Source organism: Varanus komodoensis, unplaced genomic scaffold, assembly GCF_004798865.1.
Source record: "Varanus komodoensis strain SLA01 unplaced genomic scaffold, ASM479886v1 scaffold39, whole genome shotgun sequence".
In the NCBI taxonomy this organism is placed as follows: Eukaryota; Metazoa; Chordata; class Lepidosauria; order Squamata; family Varanidae; genus Varanus; species Varanus komodoensis.
The window spans coordinates 6911917-6933543 of NW_025335922.1; the positions used below are offsets into that span (position 1 = coordinate 6911917).

The 21627-nt window shown below is 40.8% G+C and overlaps 1 protein-coding gene and 1 long non-coding RNA gene across 5 annotated transcripts in view; one reads left to right on the forward strand and one right to left on the reverse strand.

Moving 5' to 3' along the window:
- The window catches only part of LOC123028830, a 59547-nt gene that overhangs the window by 15311 nt on the left and 22609 nt on the right, over positions 1-21627 (forward strand). For 2 of the 3 annotated variants that reach the window (XR_006415768.1, XR_006415769.1), the window contains one exon: positions 11195-13166. The exons of the other annotated variant lie outside the window; for it this stretch is intronic. This is a non-coding gene — a long non-coding RNA (uncharacterized LOC123028830). Of the gene's footprint in view, positions 1-11194; positions 13167-21627 lie in introns of those variants that run through there. 3 annotated transcript variants of the gene reach the window in all.
- Positions 1-21627, reverse strand: part of MYBPC1 (myosin binding protein C1) — a 99103-nt gene that overhangs the window by 10977 nt on the left and 66499 nt on the right. For both annotated transcript variants that reach the window (XM_044441074.1, XM_044441075.1), the window contains exons 18-24: positions 18832-18966; positions 11274-11384; positions 7584-7751; positions 6464-6552; positions 4829-5024; positions 3542-3681; positions 1373-1532 (exon numbers count right to left, since the gene is read on the reverse strand). In XM_044441074.1, coding sequence (XP_044297009.1) covers positions 1373-1532; positions 3542-3681; positions 4829-5024; positions 6464-6552; positions 7584-7751; positions 11274-11384; positions 18832-18966 — 999 coding nt within the window. The remainder of the gene's footprint in view (positions 1-1372; positions 1533-3541; positions 3682-4828; positions 5025-6463; positions 6553-7583; positions 7752-11273; positions 11385-18831; positions 18967-21627) is intronic.

Sequence of the window (21627 nt, forward strand, 5' to 3'; positions counted from 1 at the left end):
TGCCATTCAGGAGGGTGGATTTATGCTTTCACCTTCTGTTTTCATGCTGAAATTCCCTCCCTAAGGGGAAGGGTTTTGAAAGAAAAAGGTCTCCAAAGTCTCAGCAGCAGAAGGAAAGCTTAACCTGCCACATACAAATCACCACTCTGAATTGGGTGCATGCACTTACCTAGAGACAAGAGGTAAGTCAATCACACATGCTCAGCTGTGCTAGGAAGAGGAACAGGCTGTAAGGAGCAGCCAAAGAGGCTTTTTTCTGATAAAGGAAGAAAATAATCTTCCCCTGTCCCATGCCTCCACTCTGAAAAGTGGCATATGTATGTCAAGACAGAGGTTGCACAAAGCAGGAAAGGTTTGTAAGAGAACCTCATCACAGTGGAAGTAGTGCTGCAGAGGCCCCTGGGATATGCACAGGGAGTGGGTGGGAGGAGTAAAGTGGAAACAAGCCACAACAGCCTCAGAGAAGCCAGTCATCTGTTGGCACATCATAGGTAAGTGATCAGATCATCAACCCAAGGCAGCCTGGTCTCAGGGTGGCTTATCATGTTGTGCAAACCAGCTCTCTGGGTAGCATTTTTGGGTGGCTGGATGGCCAGGGGAAAAGGGATAGGGAAATTCACTTTGGCCAGTCTACTCTGAGGAGCTACATAGGATGAAAATCTCCCCTGTGCCTGGGCTATCAGTTCAATCCTCTTTAAGCTCTCAAATTAGGATGCTAAGTCATTTATAGGCTTTGTGGATGAGATGGGTTTGGTATAATATGCAGTGACAGGAGAAGTCTAGCCACTTTTCTAACATTTCTCCTTGCAAATGTCACCAGCTGAGTCACAGGACCCCCAACCAAGATCATGAAAATGTCTCCACCACCAAACATTTTTCGTGAACTGAAGGTGATTATAGTGGAACAGTTGTGTGAACTTGCCCTGAGCACAATCAGCATGCTCACAACAATATCTCATTATAGGCATACCAAGCATTACTGATTGCACTGTGTGAAGAACAGTTCACTACATGTGCAGACCGGGGGAAATTTTGTTTCAGCGTTATACTGAAAGAAGAAACAAAACAGACTTTAGCAGGAGAGGCCTGCATCCTAGTGCAAAGAATTTCAGTGGGGGGAGGGGTCCCCCTCTCCCATTGTAATTGTATTACAACTCAAACTAAGAACCAAATCTCATGTATTCAGTCTTGTGCCCTCCAAAATGTGCTGCATTCTTTAAGCACCATAAGATACGATCAAAAGTGAATACTGGTGCTACAGGATGGTTGCATATGACTAAACTGTACCACAGCAACTACCCTACATCTCCTCCTTGTATCAGCCTTCCTTTGCAAATTTCAGTGTCCTCGTTTTATACGAAAGCTAGCTAACCATCCTTGGCGATCACGGCACTCTCTTTTGTCATTGTTGCTTCATCGCTGAGACCACACATATTTTCAGCAAAGATCCGGAAGTAGTACTCATTCCCAATTACTAGTTCAGTAATGGTTGCGCTGGTTCGGTGGTAATGCTCAATGACAGTGAACCATTCCTGTAAGATATAAATCCAGATTAAGTTGGTCTGATCCCATGGCTCATTATGCAGAAGGAAGAGCTGCTAAGTTTAGTGGGAGTGATGCATGGAAAAGTGTGCACAAGATTGCAGGCTTGAGAGTGCAATTAGCTACCAACCAATGGCCTTTTCCATAATCATTCCCATGAGAACATGACCCAGAGATCCAGAGCTTTTCTACACGAAGCTGTTAATTAGCTATGAATCAACTGTACTTCTGGTTTCACAGCAGAACTGAGACCTTTGAGTACTAGTTGAAGAATGATCCTTTACTGCTTTTCTAACATCATCATCATCATCATCTATTGTAAAGATATTCCACCTTTTTTGCTTTACAAGCATTTCCTTGTAAAACTCATGTTTCAATGAATTAGCTCTTCCCAAATGGCACTTAAAAACATACACAGAAAAAAGCAACAAAACACACTTCAGGAATAGACAACCTTATTCCTGTCAATGTAATGCTGGTTCTCTACAAGTTTCACTGGCTTCCAGTTGAAGTCCGGGCCCAATTCAAGGTGCTGGTTTTGACCTATACAGCCCTAAATGGCTTGGGACCAGGATACCTGAAGAACGTCTCCTTCCTTATATGCCCTCACGCCCCTTAAGTTCTATGGAAGAAGCCCTGCTCCAGGAACCCTCTCTAAGAGAGGTAAAAAGGTCATCAACTCAGAGTAGGGCCTTCTCTGCTGTGGCGCCCAGACTCTGGAAAGAGAGGTACACCTGGCGCCAAGTTTATACTTTTTTCAGTGCCAGGCCAAAACCTTTTTATTTAAACAGTATTTTAAAATTTAACAGCTTTTAAGTTTAGTAGCTCTGTTTGTTTTGTGATTTATTGTTTTGCTCTGTTTTATTTATTGAAATTGTTGTTTTAATTGTTTTTTTAATACTGTAAGCCATCCTGAGATCTTGTATAATAGGACAGCATACAAAAGCTTTTAATAAATAAATAATAAATAAATATCAGAATCCCCCTGAGCACAATCTGTCATGCACTGCCTGTGGGCAGGAGGCAGGGCTAAAGCCAGCAGGAGCTAGAACCAAAACTGGGTGAAGCCATCACTGGTCTCTCCCGTCTGCCATTTGGTTCTCTCCCGCTCTCTGTGGGCTGCCTCAGGAGGGACAGACTGCTCTTTGCGGAGGAATATATGGATTGCTTGCGGAAGGCTTTTAAAACTAGGACTGCAGGTTGTCCACCCTTGAATTCTAGACATGGAGTTGACACCAAACCACCAAAGAAGTATTTCCATTCATGAGGGAATGGGGCCAGGCTTCAACAGAGGACTTGCAGAAGGAAGTGTGGGGCAATTGTCACCAATCCCCCCCCCGCTTATAAAACTTGTATCACCCCCACACTGTGCCCGAGGGCTCCCTAGCCTTCTGATGCACCTTTTCAGAAGAGCTGCAGGAAGCAGGGGGGATAGAGGGAAAATTGTCCGCCTGCTTCACCCAGCAAGAGTGTCCAAGCCATTATCAATACTAGCATGCAGAGTGAAATCCAGAAGGTAGTAACAGATCTGTTTTTTAAAAAATCAGCAACCCAAAGTAACTAAAATGTAGAGTTAAATTCAGAGAACAGTATAAATGTTCTTCTAAAAATGTAGCTGAGAGAAAGTATTTTTTGGAAATAGATATGCATTTCAATATAACATTAGCAGACATCTCCTACTGTAATGGGTTCCCTCTACCTCTTTCATACAACTCTTGCAAAATGATAAAGGCATTTTGAAGCTAACAAGCAGTAGTGGGGAAATCCAATGCACTGACAAAGCAATGGATTTTCCTAGCCACAAAAACAACCCACTATAGAGGCCAAATGCATTGCAAGCTCCTTTTTTAACATCATCAGTTGAAAAGGACTTTAAGTGGCAAGTGAGCTTGTATCCCAAAGGTACACGCAATCATTAAATCAGAGCAACTTTTCCAGACAGCCTAGCACAAGAAAATGTTGTGGTCTCATCCTAAGATCAGCCCTGAACAGGTCTTACCATACTCTTTTTGTCAGCTTTCTGGATTGTGTAGCCTGTAATGTTTGCATTGCCATCATCCTTCGGTGGCTTCCATTCCAAAGCAACATTCTCTCCCCAAACATCAACAATGTTTACAACTTGGGGAGGGCCTGGGCGATCTGTAGCAATAAAGCAATAAAGTGGCACCATCAGCATTTCTAATTTTACCAGCGTATCTGAGTTGATTCAATTTGCCTAACTCATACCACCCATAGGGTTCAGCTCTACTTGGCACAAATTGAATATTTAGTTTGAAAGTGCTGCTCCAGATTATGGCTACCAGGCAGCCCCAAGGCCTTTAGGGTGGCATCTCCAGTCCCTGAAACCATCATGCATCTTCTTTCTCTTCTGTGCTATGGAGCAGCTTTGCTTCCTGCCACTCAGCTGCAGCCAATGACTGTAACGTCTATTTTATTTATTTATTTATTTATTTAGACAACTTATATGCCGCCCCATCGCATGAGCTGCGGGGCGGCTTACAGTCATTAAAATCCTAAAATATCTAATGATATTTGTGTAATCCTGGAGCAATTCTGACACACGAATCAAGAACTTTGGCTTCTCTCTGCCCCAACAAGGCAGAGAAGTAACTCAAGAGCAAACCACAATGGGTATACTGCTTGTCAATCATTAAGCCAGTTTAGTATGCTGTCCCTATTAGTTAGCAGTTCCAGAAATTGTTGCGAGAGGATACACAAAGATTAGATGAAAATTGTGATACATAATTAATAACTGACTTCTGGTAGCTTCTTGCAGTTTTATATCTTATGGACATCTGAACTTGGCAAAAATCTGCCATAGCCAACAGACAATCTTTTGACCTGCTGGCACACTTGGCATTGATGTTTGGAGCCAAGGGCACATTTCACCCACAGTTCTTTGGGACCACGTGCACTTATTTTTGGGATTCTATCTTTTCTTGACCCCTTCCAGGATCCCGGCTTCTCCTGACCACTTCCAACTTCTTCCTTCTCATCCCCCGTTTCCTGATTGGGTTTGTTTTCCCTCACTCTCTTCTTTCTCTTCCCTGTCATTCCTCCACACTTTCCTCCACCATGGCTTCTGCTTCTCTTGCATTCACCTCCGCAGCTAAGAAGCAGGACAACCACTGCTCAGGAAGAAGTCTCCTGATTTGCCAACTTCCTGCTTCCTCAAAGCTGGGGTGAGTGGGGGAGGACATCAGGTGTCCTCCTCACAGGTGCCAGGAGTGCTGGCTTGCCAACTCTTCGGTTGTGTTCTTATCAGCCATTATATATTTAAACGTACCAACTATTTGAATGTCTATTGTTGCTCTATCCACCAAGTTGTCAACTTTCACTTTCATATCATATTTCCCAGAATGGCTCCTCTCTGCCTTTCGGATGAAGATGATTGTGTCATTTTCACTGTTGCGAATGTTAATTTGGTTCTTGTCTACATGCACACCATTCTTCTTCCACGATACCTTAGGCCTTGGTCTTCCCTGTGATGAAAAACATGTTCATGAAGCAATCATTATACCATTTCTGTATTATTTGATTTTTTAGCATGACCTTTAAAGAACAGGCAAAACAGAAGAGAGAACTGTCAGGCTAAGTCTGAAAGTCAATGAAGTGCTTACTGAAATATTAATTTGTAACATACTCAGATAAATTGCATCAGTTCCCTTCAGTTAGTTTTCAAGGCAATGAACTTTGAGAACAACTCCTTGTAATTTGGGTCTTTCCTACAAGAAATGTTTAACTTGTCAATATAGTAAGGCTTCTACTTCCTGATTCTTTGCAGGATTAAGATAGGCACCTTTTGACATTTTTCTTGGAGCTTTTGCCCCCACTGCTTTTCTGTATGTTGCATTACATGATCACAAGCTGTGCTTCGTGGAATTGTACAAATACAAAAAAAGTTTTATTGTGCCATTTCCAAATATAGTAACTTTCCTTGGTTTTTGAAAAAGCCACAGGAATGGTTGCAAAGAGCAGGAGAGTTCATGGAAGACGACCGTGTTGAACAAATGATCTGTAAAGTACTAAGAAATCATGAACACACTGTAAATCCCTCATGCACAATAGAATGAAATGGCACTTCTTATATCACAATTATTCTAATATGATTGGAGATATCATATGCCTATTATCACCATAGCTTTGCCACCCCTACAAAATAATGTTGGTTCTTCAGCATAGTTTCTTTGGCCTTTTACATCCTTTACAAGTATAAGCATCACGTGCATCTCAACAAGTTTCACAATTTCCTTTCATGTAGCTACCAGATACATGGAAAGTCTGGAAATGCCACAGACACATAAGAGAATGTTCAAAGCACCCATCATTTGTCAACAAGGTGGCATGATACCAGTAAAAGGGACGGTCTAGTAATCACTATACCAGCCTAATAAATTAAGGAGATAATATTATCCTCAATTTACTGAATGCAGACAGATTCTGCAAAAAAAAAAAAAAAAAAAAAGAATTTGAAAGTGATTGTTGTGAGATGGGAGAACCTTCAGTCCATTTAACCAGCCTTGCGGAAGACTTTCCTGATAAAGTCTTCTTCTCTATTGACTGACACTACCCACAGCCATTTCAGCAAGAAGAGCAGAGCCAGAGTATCAAGTTCTGCTAGAAGATTAACATTTCTCCCTCTTCCCTCCCCATTACTTCCTTGTGTACTATAACTTTTTAGATTCTAAGCTGGTGGGCAGGGACTACCTTGTTTAATTGATTATATGTAGGCTGCTCTGGAAGCATTTTCAGCTGAAGTGTAGCATAAAACATTTTCAGACAAGAACAACATCACCATGTTGTTTAGAACAAATGCTGTTGTACATATAATGGCTTCTTCACATTTCTGCCCCTTAGTCTGTTCTACAGTCACAGTAACAGGTACAATTACAGTGTAAGCAAATCTATTTTTGTTCCATACCTGAAAGGGAATAACAAGATTCACAGCTTCTCCAACTCGTCGAATGTAAGTTTGCTTTAAGTGTCGTGGCAGACGAATCTTTGGAGGTTCTTAATTTTTAAAAAAAATAAAATTTAATATATTTAATCTTTTTAATATATCTGATTCAATGCTGATTAATAAACTGAGATTAAACCATAGTTTCCTGGTTTGGATGGAACCAAAAATGTAGTTTAAACTAACCAGGATTAAAGTAATAGAGCAGTAAGATGTGGGCCCAAAGTTCATTCTTGGATTAATAAACTGCTGTCTGTTAAATTGAGATTGTTATACCTGAACTGCCCCTTTACATTTTCTAAAACCCTTTCTCAAAGTTGAATTTCAAGAACAATATTTCACAAGGATGAACTTTTAAATTGTTGAATTCTGCAGCTGAAAAATGCATATTTGTGCATCATTGTATTTCATCTGCAGTACACACATGGGTAGAAAAATCCGGGCTTAGACTCTGCATTCCTCCTGGGGTGGCACTCCTCATTTTTGGCACCAGGCATTCTCATTCCCGCTTCAGCTGACATGTGGGTTCTGAACCTGAAGCTGCTACCAAGCGGAATCCCAAATGACTTCTTCCAGAGAAAGCCACCTGGTTGCTGGGGCAGGCTGCTCTTCCAAAGCAAAAACCTTTAGAAATAGGCATCACTCATGTCCATGTACGAGTACTATAAACCTAACAGCCTCAAATGATTGTCTCCTTAGTAGCAGTGACCTCAACCCTTTAAAATGTAATTGGACAGGAAGCACACACTAGACTAATTTAAAAATAGCCAGAAGGCTAAACACACACAAGAAATAGGGAAAGATTGTGCTAATCCTAATCTGGAGTGGGCATTAACACCTCTGCCACCGGACCCTCCACCTCAGTCTTCTGTGTGCTTCACAGTGACCCTGCAGTGGCAAACCTCAGCAGTGCCAGCCTGTGGGGGTGAATATGACCCAGAGTGGGACGCCTTTGGCCTACAAACCTTAAGAATTTGCCCTCCAGTGATCTAGATAATGTACAAAGTAGGCATCGGTGAAAGCAATCTCAACCATAACTAATTGTTTGAGGCTCCCATGAGTTCCAGGGAAATGTTAATCTCACCTATAACTTCCTTGACTAAAATGGGCTGTGGATGCAGCCGAGGCTCACTTGGACCGGCAGCATTCACAGCTTTTACACGAACAAAGATTTTTGCTCCTGTTGGAAGCCCTGTGATGGTGAACTTTGTTTTGTCCGTTAGGTCAGGATTGGCCACAATCCATTCTTCCGCTGAAGTAGGATAAAAATGCAAGGGAAAAAAGATGAACATCAATAATTTTTATATGAATGTGGTTCTGTGAAGAAAAGCACTGAACATTTTTAAGTAGCTGTAGCAAACTGAATATATTTCATTTCCTTAAGTATTCATCTTCATGATGAAACCACCAGTTCCCACTATGATTTGATGTAAGAAGCAAATGTTATCTGATATCAAAAGACTATCAGTATTCTCAGCTTTTGACATATACTGTTACCACTAACACATATTGTTACCAAAAACACAACAGGATAAAATCATTAGAATTATTCTTCAGTAGGGTAAGTCATCAATTTTTCTATATTGCTTCTTTAAATAGAAAGTTAACATGCAAGCAACACAATATTTATCAGGTGCAATAGCAAAAATTCACATGGAATTTGATATCTGGCACACTATTAGGACCAAATCATTTCCTGTCTCTTTTGAAGAAAAGTTTCCTAGCTTTCATGGATGAAAAATATGTAATGTGTGGACACTCACACACATGGCTGTATTGTTCAAGCACTAATAGTGACCTTGGTCATGTTTGCACATACGAATCTATGCCTTCCTCATCAATCCATGTCTGTTCTCCTGCTGTCACAGCATTTCGTTTCAACATTTCCTTTTAAACAAAATGCAAAGGTCCATATGCAAAACTCTAGTGGTGACCGAGTACCAGGGTAATGCCACATATAATTGTTAAAGTTGTGTGGATGCTTCCAGTGTGCCCAAAGAATTCCCAGCAGGGAAATGCCTCTCTATTCTCTAAAACAAATCTGGCAAGAGTTTTGCTGGCCAAAACTCACCTAGGAAATTCAGAAGACTGAACTCACAGATATGCAAAGAATATGTATAAGCTCATTGTTTATGCAATTTATGGAGCATAGAGTGTGGGGTCTTTTAACAAAGAATTTGATTTTTTGGGCAAAGAATATGACAAGTTCTGGCATGATCACAAACACTGATGGAATGCCACTGGTGTCTGTACCCAAGATAGTCAATTCACCCCCAGTGGTACGCAATGGTTACTGTTAGCATCCACAACACTACAATACAGGTGGTAAGAGAACAACGTGAAGTTATTTTCTCTTGCTTGACTTTGTCCTTTTCTGTGTAAGTACTCTGGAGTTAGAACAGAAGCTACCATTAGAGAAAATCCACTAATGTCCGATTCACCAAGAAACACGTGGGTGAGCAGCAAGTGACCTGCCATGTTGATGTACAATCGGTGCATTGTCTAAGATGCATATTTCTTATTTCACCATTTTTGTCTCAGGAATACTCCCAAGAACAAAAATTATACTTGATTACTAGCAGGCTAGACTGACAAAGGATACCTGAAAATGAACAGGATCATTAACAGCATATGTCTTGGGGAAAATAACAGTTGCATTACACAAAAGGAACCTAATATACTTATAGCCAGGAACTAAACAGCTCCTCCTAAATTACAGTGGGGTGTACCTGCAGCCAACCTGTAGCATCATATAGAGAAAAAACGCTCCTTGGGGATTAGTGACCTGCTTCCAGTGTAAACAACACAAGACCTGATTCAGAGTTCTGTGGACAATTAAATCATGGTGACACACGATCAGGTTATAAAAAGACTAGATTTTTGTAATCTCTACATGGGATTGCCTCTAGGGGCAATTTGGAAACCACAGCTGGCACAGAAAGCAGCAGTAAGAATGCTAGAGTACACACCACCAATTCTGTTACTACTTACAGTGGTTTCTGGGCCCACTTTAAAATGATGATTTTGGCCTTCAAAGCCCTGATTGGTTTGCAATTAAAGGATTACTTACATCTGTACAAATCTGTTTGTTCTCTAAATTCAGCTTTTGAGGCTCTGCTCCCTGGCCTGTGAATAAGTGATGTTTGAGACAGTTGTGGGCCCACACTTGTTGAATCCTGTCTCTTAGGAAGGGGATTTGGTCCTACTGCTGTTTGCTTTTAAGTGAAACCGTAAAACAGTTTTATTTCAATCTTCATTTTATTAAAATTTACATCTTGATGACATTTTACCAATCATTTTAAGATGTGTAATGTGGCTTTTAATTTGACTATTTGTATTTCTGCATGTTGTGCAATTGTGCTCTACCCTGCTCTGAGATGGCCACATGCCCTGAAAGACCACTTTTGGTAGCATCCACTGGTGTATCAGTGCTAGTGCTAGGGAGGTGCTCGTGTAAACCAAAAGTCTGGAACATAATTAGCACAACAGGAAAAAGTGATGATTTGGTGCCAAAATTATGTGGCGGCACCAAAATTCAGCCGCAGATCACTGCTTTTCCCTGCCATGCTAATTGCATTGCACAAGCATCTGTTTGCACTAACACCGCATCTTTAATGGTCATACTGAGACACTCTCGGGTACTTGCATATACATGTCTCTCGATATGCATGCATATATGTTAATACACTTGGTTGAGTTCCAAACAAGCACATGTATGTTCCTTCACTTCAGTGTTGGGCAAGTCTTGGAAATAAAGCTGTGCACATGGAACTGAAACGGCACTGAATGGGGAGGTGCTTCTGCATGACAGCTCCATGTGCACAGCAGAGCTCTCCACAGACCAGGAGTCTCCAGACTGTGGCTCCAGATTTCATCTGGGCACCATCAAAGTACTCTTTAAACATTTCCTTTAGAAAAAAAGTGTCATTTTAGACTGAAAGATAAAACATTATTGTATATATGACTAAAGTACACCTGGTGGAAGAAAGTAACCACATTTATTATTTAAAACTGGTTCTTCTTGAAGGGACTGATTAACTAGGAAAGCACCATATCCAGGCACATACACAAAGCCACAAAGCAAGCCACTTTTTACAAGCTTCAGTTAACCACTGCCAAACTGAAATTATAATAACTTACCTCACAGGACTTATGAAAATAAAGAAAATAACAGCTGCGAAAGGTTAAAATTGCTTCACAGGTTAAAATTGCTAAATATATTGTATAATTAGTAATAGGATTTCTGTTCCCTGAACAGTTCCATCAGTTTTCATTCAAATTATGTTGGATCTTTGCTACAGCAAATAGAACCCCCTAAAAGAGTTGTTATTATATAGGGGTGTGGGGAGATCCCAGAAAGAATGTTCAAGTATCTTCATTGCATACTTTACCTTCCAGGTCATAGGTTGCCTCCAGAAATTCACCATCATATACTTCTGCCGATAAACCTTATGAGAGTCCATCATTACAATTAATTGAGAGACACCCACTTTCACACAGGCAGTAAATGAGTCAGCAGTTAGTACTACCTGTTAGTAAGTATACAGAGATATGCACTGCACCTTGAAGACGAGGTTTGGAATAATCAAAGAACTGGCAAGATAGTGGATCCAATCTGTGTGTGTTGGTGTGCATGTGTGACCCCTACCGCTGGTAAACCACTGTTTGTTTGACTTCATCCTTTGTTTCGTTCAGAATGAGGCTCCAACCGCAGATCAAAGGGAAATGGCATCATGAAAAGGGGTCAAGGAGAGGATGATGTTGGAACACTCACAGGGTTTGGGTGTCTTCTCTTCAGTCTGCATCTTGCTCCCGTCTGCCTCCTCACTATTATTTTGGTCTGTACCACTGTTTCCCTTGCCCTCTGTAGTGGGCGCCTGGGAACCTAAATGATTTGGAAAGTACACATGGGAATTTACAGTCATAGGCAGAAGAGCCTTTTTGACTGGCATATCTGAGCATCCAGAGAAAGAGAGAGGGAAAGAGAGAAAACTGAGACAGATGAGAAATTTGACGAGATAAGCAGGAGAAATCCATTGAGAAAGAGAAGATTTAACAGGAAGAGAAGATGGAAGTGTAATCCAGAGTAAGAAAGAGAAAACCAGAAGAAATAGAAAAGAAGAATAGCATATAGAGGGATGTGCTGACATAAGGTATTCTGCAAGATTTCTCATCTGACTACAGTTGTAATCCACTGATTGAACATCGTAAGCTCAGCCTCCATCAGTATTGCTATTTGAACAGCTGAATTCATTGTTCTTTGGTTTTTATAATTTCTAATGGAACCCCACAGTGCACAGCATGTGTGGTTTCCCAGACTGCAGCATATGATTAAAACACTGTTTGAGGACTCCTGCCTTGCAAGGGGAAGCAATGATAAAGCTGTGGACCATGAAATGAACAATTACAACTGGGAGCTTGTAGAAACAGCCAGGAGTACTAGTGTTGCAATGATCAGAACACAGTCCATTATCACATGATGTTAATCTTATCTTATTTATTTCCACTGCAACCGATTCTGGCTTACTTGTGACTTGCATATATATGTCCACAATCAGAGGACATTGAGAAAAATGAAACTTTTAGAGTACAAACTTTACTTGAGGCTGTTTACTGACTGATGGGTTGTTGATTTGAGAAAACAATATTTTATCACGCTCCTCAGTTCAGTACACTGGGCCAATATTCAGGTCACAGGGTCCAACCTTATTGTGCAGTTATGCTTTTGTCATATTGGTGCCAGAGAAAAAGGAAAACAAATCAGGCAAGCTGATCTCTTTATCACATAAGCCGATGAAGACTTCTGTATAACTTGCATATTGGAGCTCTTACAGAAATATGAATCTCTCTCTTCTCTCTCTCAAGTTATAGTGAGCAAGAGAGAGAGAGAGAGAGAGGTGTTCATGTGTGTGTTTGTACTGATTGGAGGTATAGGCCAAAACTCCTAGAGGGTCACTTGTTGTCAGAGCCTGGTATGTGTGTGTGTGTGTAATTCACCATGGTCTAGTTTGAAGCAATTTATATATTATGTAACAAACCATGGGTTAATTGCTGGGTTGTTTAGCCCCTCAGTAACCCACTGCACTGGGTTTGGATGATATGATAACGGTGTAAGACACATTCAATCATAGCTTGTTAATTAAAAGTGGAAGTGGCAGATGCATGACAAGCAGCACATCCACTATCTCCTGCCAATTTGAGGGTTAAACAAATTTATTTCACTTGCAAACAAGATCAATGATTTATGGTGTGGTATAATGAACAAGTGAATAAAGGTCTCTAATTATTCAGGTGCCCATTCCCTTATTTTCAGTTCCCTAAATCTTCAGTTATGATTCCTGATATTGTAAATGAATGAGGAACTGAATGAGTTAAGAGTATTTTAATATCTGATATGTCAGTTAAGCCAGTGCTTGATTCTTTAAACCTATGCATGTATGTGTACATGGAATAGGATATCAGTTCCACTGAAAGCTGAGAATCTCTTTTCCATGTTTATCTCTTTTCCCAAGGACATTTTGTAAAATAAAAATTCTATGATTAAGACACCCTACTAGTACCCCATTCAAGGGCAATAGACAAAAGAGAGAGAAGAAGAAGAAGAAGAAGAAGTAGAAGAGAGGAGAGAGAAGAGGAGAAAGAGAAAAGGACTGATAGAATAAGTAAGTAGAAGAGGAGAAAGGTAGAATTGAAAAAAAGTGACAGCCGAAAGATTGACAGTCAAAGAAAGTATTCCTGGAAATCTAGGTGAAACATTAAACTATGTAAAAAAATTAGGTGAAGAAAAAGTACTGGAGAAAAAGAGATGAAGAACAGAGAAATTGAAAGAATAAAGAAAGGTAGAGACAAGGTAGAGCAAGAGATACAGCAGTAAACATCATTTTGTATTCTCCAGATAGTTTTGTTCCACAGTGTTACAATATATACACAAATAAATTATCTTTGTGTGTGTGCATATATATCTATCATATATACACACATACACACAAATCCAGGTGTATATCTAGATATGCAATGCATAAGTAGATTATACAGAATGCACGCAATACTGTTTGTAAAATACATTACTACTGTATTTTATCAGAGGTGGGTAATACCAAAATGGCAGACCCAGCTGTCATTTTGAGATATCTTCTTAAAGCTTTTAAGCCTATCTGAAAGAAAAAAGTAAAGGTTTTGCTCCATTCAACAAGGACATAACGAAGTTTTATCTGATGAATCCTGAAATATCTGTCTCAGTTATTGCTAGATTTACCATTCACCCTGTATGCCTATAGCATTTTACTTGGTTATATAGAATTTCTTTGTGGCAGCTAATTCAAACAAACATGGTAGTTATACTTTGATATTTTCACAAATTGGCTTTTTTCAACATGCTGGAACTGATTCTGTGAATGCTCCTTCTACACGTCTTAAGATAATGTTCATATGTCACATCAATCCACCTGACGCCACCCCCTCTCCCTGTGAGTCTCCCTGAAGCAGCATCTCCCCTTCCTTTCTACAATTGCAAACTGTCTAAATTCCAATTTGAAAAAGGAACCTTACCTTTGACTGCTGTCAAAACTAAGTACTCTTATAAATAGGATGGCTCACCCTTTTCTATGTTCCCAAGCACCTAGAGTCTTTGGAAGAGGTAGAAAAGTGACAGTCCCCCTAAAACAGGTCAAGACTGGGGTAGTGGCGGGGGGGGGGGGAATTGAAAAATCTTCAGAGAAGGGGTTATGACCCCCTCTGTTTCACTGGCACAAACCACTTGTGTCTTTGGTCTGCCTTTGCAGCTTGCCTTTTGACAGCTGTCACACCAAATCAAAGCAGGCAAAAATGACTATTTGGAGCCTCTCTGGGTCAATATTCAGGTATTTTCTGCAGTTTGCTGGCAGGTACCATAAGTATACAGGTGGACACGCCCCATAACAGGACTGCATAAGTGCACAAGTGTGCACCTATAAAAGAACAAAATAAATTTTCAAAAATGTGTAAATATTTGCACACAAATATTTGCACATTAAGAGGTTAACCTTTTGCAACTATGCACAGTCCTGCCAAGATGCCACATAAACATTTTGAAGAAGCTGTCAGTGGCTGTCAAGATGGGGATTGTGAAAGCTTGCTCTCAAGAAGGAAAAAGCCACAGTGTGCTAAAAATGCTGGCAATCATGGCAGGGAAGGCAGGGAGTCAGTGACAGCAGCACCTGGGCTGCAAGCACCTGCTGGGCTGGATTGGCTGTCATTGGTGGTGACCTGGGCATGACTGAAAAGAGGAGGAAGGGGCTCTGTTGCATTTGCCCCTTCTCTTCACTTGGATCCAGATGGCACACCAGACCATGGGTGAACAACTCCAACTACAAGACATGGCTCATCAAGGCAGCTTAGAACCCAAAAATAAGCCACCCTAGGAGAAGGGATCTGTATCTGCTTTTCTATACTATCTGTGGATTATTATTTTTTCTTCCTCATCACTTATCCCAACTCCCATACAAACAATAATACGGCAGCTCTGGTTTCTGGAATATTGGAAATATTAAGCTAACCCAGTGGTGGCGAACCTATGGAATGTGTACCACAGTGGGCACGCAGAGCCCTCTTTGTGGGCGCACGAGCCAAGTCGCCCCAGCATCGCCCCAGCAGCTGAGGATTGCATAACAGCGCACATAGGAGCCATGGGCATGCTCGGAAAGGAGCAGTGGGGCCAGGCAATGACGTCACAGGCCACAACACATTAGATGCGACTCGTCCGAGCTTTCGCATGGCTGGTCAGTGCGCTGCCAAGGATATATATATATTTGCTTGGACTAGCTGTTTTCAGGTTTTATTGCAGTGGTAGCACTTTGCGATAAATAAGTGAGTTTTGGGTTGCAGTTTGGGCACTCAGTCTCTAAAAGGTTCACCATCACTGGGATAGGCTTAATAAAATGAGGTGTAAGGCATGATTTTGATGGTTGAATGTGTTTAGAATGGGCAGAAATGATGAGTGGTGCAGAAACTACTCAAGGAAGGGTTTTTCAAAATCGCCCTCTTTTTAATGGAAATTTCACCCTATATTAGGGTTAGGGATGGGCACCAGGGTAGGCTTAGGGTTCAAAAAATGAGGAGTCCTGGCAAGATTTCTTGGTTGGAATGTGTTCAGAGTGGCCAGAAATGATGAGCAGCGCAGAAAAAGCTACAAAAGGAAGGCCTTTTCAAAATCGCATTACTTTCAATGGTAGTTTAGCCCTATATTAGGGTTAGGGGTGTGCACCAGGGTAGGGTTAGGGTTAGAAAAACAAGGTGTCCTGGCATGATTTTGATGGCTGGAATGTGTTCAGAATGGGCAGAAATGATGAGCAGTGCAGAAAAAGCTACTGAAGAAAGTTTACTTTCAATGGTGTTTTAGCCCAATATTAGGGTTACGAGTGTGCACCAGATTAGGGATAAGGTTAGAAAAAAGAGGTCTCCTGGCATGATTTTGATGGCTGGAATGTGTTTAGAGTGGGCAGAAATGATGAGCAGCGCAGAAAAAGCAACAAAAGGAAGGCCTTTTCAAAATCACATTACTTTCAGTGGTATTTTCCCCCTATATTAGGGTTAGGGGTGTGCACCAGGGTAGGGTTAGGGTTAGAAAAATGAGGCGTCCTGGCATGATTTTGATGGCTGGAATGTGTTTAGAGCGGGCAGAAATGATGAACAGTGCAGAAAAAGCTACTCAAGGAAGGCTTTTTCGAAATTGTATTACTTTTAATGGTATTTTAGCACTATATTAGGGTTAGGGGTGTGCACCAGGGTAGGGTTAGGGTTCGGAAAACGAGGTGTCCTGGCATGATTTTGATGGTTGGAATGTGTTTGGAATGTGCAGAAATGAGAAGTGCCGAAAAAGCTATTCAAGGAAGGCTTTTTCAAAATTGCATTATTTTCAATGGAAGTTTACCCCTATATTAGGGTTAGGGGTGTGCACCAGGGTAGGGTTAGGGTTTGGAAAACGAGGTGTCCTGGCATGATTTTGATGGTTGGAATGTGTTCAGAATGGGCAGAAATGATGAGCAGTGCAGAAAACACTACTCACTTTGGGTACTCGGTCTCTAAAAGGTTCACTATTGAAATACTGTTGAATTGTATGGCAGGATTTTTTGGCTTGTTTGCACTGATTTTTATAACAATTTTCCATATTTTCCTGTTTTCTTAAATGGCCCTATATGGTGATGAATGGCAAAATAGGGAGAGTTTAAATCCCACTAAGACAATCCTTACACATGTCTGCTGATTTCTAGATGATGCTGTTAATAAAAATAGTAGGCCAGCCTTGTAAAAATAGCTTTTGCCTAGATGCAAAGAACAGCAGCATATATTAAATATGTTTAATACTGTGATAGTATTAGGTGCTGGGGGACTATGGCTCTTATGCAGTTATGCCATGGAGTACCGCTATTTGTTTTTCGGTGCCAGGAGACCTTTTTATTTAAGCGGCGTTTTAACTGTTAGTATCATTTGATCTTATCTAGCCAGGGTGGCTTATTTTATATTGTATTTTTTGAATTTTTAATGTTTATATTTATTGTAATTTATATTATAATGACTTTTATTTATTGTTGTAAGCCGCCCCGAGGCTTCGGCGAATGGGGCGGCATAAAAATGTTTTAATAAATAAATAAAAAATAAATAAATAGTGGAAGTCAGAGGATGACATGTTGCATAGAGCATTTTCCTCGTGGGGAAATGGGTACAGGATTGCATTCAGTACTTTCTTCAGCAGAGATGTGCTGCCAAAGATTAAAAGATGGTTCTCCATAGGTTAAGGCAGCCCCTGCACCTTCCAGATCTGCTGGACTGCAACTCTCATCACCCCAGGAGGCTGGCTGGGATTGACTCTGTTTGTGGCTCAGCACTTCTGAAGGAGAAGCTTGGACTGGAGTGTGAACCATCTCACCTAAAGCTTAATCTAAGGGACAGGAAGGAAAGAATTGCTTTCCAAACAAGCTGCCATGAACCATATACTGTATATGCTGACTTTACCTGTAACACAGTTAAAATTGAATTTAAGGCATTCAAGATGACCCTTCTATTCTCAAACATTTCTTAAAAGAACTTACTTTCCCCCCACAGAATTTGCATACCATTCCCTGCCCTGTTCCTTTCCTCATTCTGTATAACAGCAATATCGAGTTTCTTGCCATAAATCAATGGCTCCTTCTACTTTTAACAAGACTCATAAAATTCATGAAATCAGACATTTTTGGAATCAGATCATACTGAAAAGAACTTCCTTTCTTTCCACTTTATGCATATATTTAATTCTAGCTTTCTCTTTTCATCCAAGAAGTTCTCATACAGTACAATTCTATGCATGTCTACTCAGAAGTAAGTTACTTTAGTTTCAATGGTGCTGATTTTCAGGTAACCATGTATAGGATAGTAATATTAAGATGCAAATAGGAATTTTGTAGCTCATGCTGTTCTACCATCCTACATTTAAACCACTTCCTTCTAACTTCCATAGGCCAGATTTTGAAGAATGTTCAGATTACCTTAACCCTGTATCAGATTAAAAATAAAAATAAAGTAAAATTTATAATGGCTTTTAATTCTGGCAGCAATCATCAATAATTTTAATTATCTGGCATTATCTTTAGGTGCTAAACATTTGGAAATCACAAACTGTACTTAAACATAAAATCTGCTGTTCCAAAAGTAGTGAATGATGGCTCTTAATAGGCATAGACTAAACTTGTACCAGTGAGCTTTTGGAACAAGTCACATAATAACCACTTTTTCAGCTGGTGAAAGCAACATATGGTTGGATGCATTCTGTTGTTTTAGACATGTTGAACTGGTCTTGTGAATATTTCCCTGTGCCAATCACAACATCTGGAAAATCTTGTAGCGAAATAACATTGCTGTCTATGCAGGAAAAAATCACAAAACTGGTTTGACATATCATTTTTTAAAAAGTCTGATCCAAAGTTATGTTGACTTCACCACACAAGAAATAATGGTCATTTGTGGGGTCCCTTTTTCTTCCCTTAATTAAGAGAACTTATTTAGTTTTCCTTTTGGCTTTCTTTCATTCTCAAGTTCCAAGGACTAGCATTGCCACTGAAGGCAGTCATGACGTTTCCATATCAGTGTAAACATGCTGCTCACATATTCCCATTACGAACCATGGTTGGGAAGGCCAACTGAAAATATAAGAGCAATATTTTTAATATATGGTAGGAGCAACACTTTAGAAGCCAGACAGGATGGAAGAATTCTCTCTTATCACACGTTTCCCTCAACATCAACGGAAGCAGCTCTCAAAGAGGAAAGGGAGAGGATAGCTCACCTAATTCAAGCAGCATGATATGATTGCCACTTACTTCCTTCAAAGCAATACTCTATAACATAGCCATCTAAACCTGCAGCTCCAATTTGGTCTGGTGGCCTCCACTTCATTGTAACGGTGGTGTCAGTAACGGAGTCAACAGCCAGGCAAGTGGGTGGACTGGTGACAGCTAAAAACGACAAAAGAGAGCATTTGCATTAACCATCCTGTGTGTGTGTATATGTATGCATGAGCACCCATCTGTTGAAGTTCTTTACATTTTATTAAGTTTGTCTCACATCCAATTGGTACTAGGAATAAATAGGGACATAGAAAGCTGTCTTGTATCAAGGTCCATCTAGCCAAGCGTTGCTTGCACTGATTGGCAGTGTTTCTCCAGGGTGTCTGGAATTTTTCCAGCCCTACCTAAAGATGCCATGGATTGAAACTGGGCCTTTTGGTGTGCAAAGGATATCCTTTACTACTGAGGTCTGGCCCCTTTGCACGAATGTGAAAAGAGCAACTTCTCTTGCTTTTTTTCCTTTTATTTACCTATATTCATTTGGATTAGGTTTATTAAAGATAAATCTTCTGCTACCTATGTTGTTGGGGCTTAGTTGGGTGGGGGAACTGAATTTGGCACACACTTGTGGAAAGTTAATAAGCCTGGCTTATGCAAGGTCAGAAACATACATGCACCCAAGAAGTTAGTTTATAGGAAATGGCTGAAGAGGTCCAGAAAATGGGTGAGAATAACTGTATCTAGAACTTGAGCTAGAAACTAGGTCACAGAAATCAAAAGGTATTGCTCTGTTGAACATACAGAGGCAGACATCCAGGATCCAGAGTTTTCATGTTGTTGTTAGTCGCGAAGTCGTGTCCAACCCATTGTGACCCCATGGACAACATTCCTCCAGGCCTTCCTGTCCTCCGCCATCCCCTGGAGTCCACTTAAGCTCACGCCGACTGCTTCAGTGACTCCATCCAGCCACCTCATCCTGTGCCGTCCCCTTCTCCTTTTGCTGTCAATCGTTCCCAGCATCAGGGTCTTCTCATTAGATGGCCAAAGTATTTGAGATTCATCTTCAGGATCTGGCCTTCTAAAGAGCAGTCAGGGTTGATCTCCTCTAGGACTGACCGGTTTGATCGCCTTGCGGTCCAAGAGACTCGCAGGATTCTCCTCCAGCACCACAATTCAAAGGCCTCAATCCTTCGGCGCTCAGCCTTCCTTATGGTCCAGCTTTCACAGCCATACACTGCAACTGGGAAAACCATAGCCTTGACTAGACACACTTTTGTTGGCAGGGTGATGCCTCTGCTTTTTAGTATGCTGTCTAGATTTGCCATAGCTTTCCTCCTCAGGAGCAAGCGTCTTTTAATTTCTTGGTTGCAGTCCCCGTCTGTGGTGATCCAGGAAAACAAAATTTGTCACTACCTCCATTTCTTCCCCATCTATTTGCCAGGAAGTGATAGGACTGGATACCATGATCTTAGTTTTCTTAATGTTGAGTTTCAAGCCAACTTTTGCACTCTCCTCCTTCACCCACATCAAGAGGTTCTTTAGTTCCTCTTCACTTTCTGCCATTAGAGCGGTATCATCTGCATATCTGAGGTTGTTGATATTTCAGCTTGTGATTCATCTAGCCCCGCCTTTCTCATGATGTGCTCTGCATATAAGTTAAATAGGCAGGGCAAGTATACAGCCTTGCCGAACTCCTTTCTCAATTTTGAACCAATCAGTGGTTCCGTGTCCAGTTCTCACTGTTGCTTCTTGACCCGCATATGGGTTTCTCAAGAGACAAATGAGATGGTCTGGTACTCCCATCTCTTCAAGAACTTGCCACAATTTGTTGTGATCCACACAATCAAAGGCTTTAGCGTAGTCAATGAAGCAGAAGTAAATGTTTTTCTGGAATTCCCTAGCTTTCTCCATGATCCAGCGTATGTTGGCAATTTGATCTCTAGTTCCTCTGCCTCTTCGAGATCCTGCCTGTACTTCTGGTAGTTCTTGGTCCACGTACTGCTGGAGCCTAGTTTGTAGGATTTTGAGCATCACTTTGCTAGTATATGAAATGATTGCAGTGGTGTGGTAGTTTGAACATTCTTTGGCATTGCCCTTCTTTGGGATCAGAATGTAAACTGACCTTCTCCAATCCTGTGGCCACTGCTGAGTTTTCCAAATTTACTGGCATATTGAGTATAGCACTTTTACTGCATCGTCTTTTAAGATTTTGAATAGCTCAGCTGGAATACTGTCACCTCCACTAGCTTTGTTGTTGCTCAGACTTTCTAAGGCCCATTTGACTTCACATTCCAGGATGTCTGGCTTGAGGTCAGTGACCACCCCATCATGGTTATCAGGAACGTTAAGCAATTTCTTGTATAGTTCCTCTGTGTATTCTTGCCACCTCTGAATCTCTTCTGCCTCTGTTAGGTCCCTGCCATTTTGGCTTTTTATCATGCCCATCTTTGCATGAAACGTTCCCTTCATATCTCCAATTTTCTTGAAGAGATCTCTGTTCCTCCCTATTGTACTGTTTTCTTCTATTTCTTTGCACTGTTCATTTAAGAAGGCATTCTTATCTCTTCTAGCTATTCTCTGAAATTCTGCATTCAATTGGGTGTATCTTTCTCTTTCTCCCTTGCCTTTCACTTCCCTTCTTTCCTCAGTTATTTGTAAAGCTTCCTCAGACAGCCATTTTGCTTTCTTGCATTTCTTTTTTCTTTGGAATGGTTTTAGTAGCTGCCTCTTGTACAATGTTGCGAACCTCCATCCATAGTTCTTCAGACAGTCTGTCTATCAGATCTAATTCCTTAAATCTATTTGTCACCTCTACTGTATATTCATCAT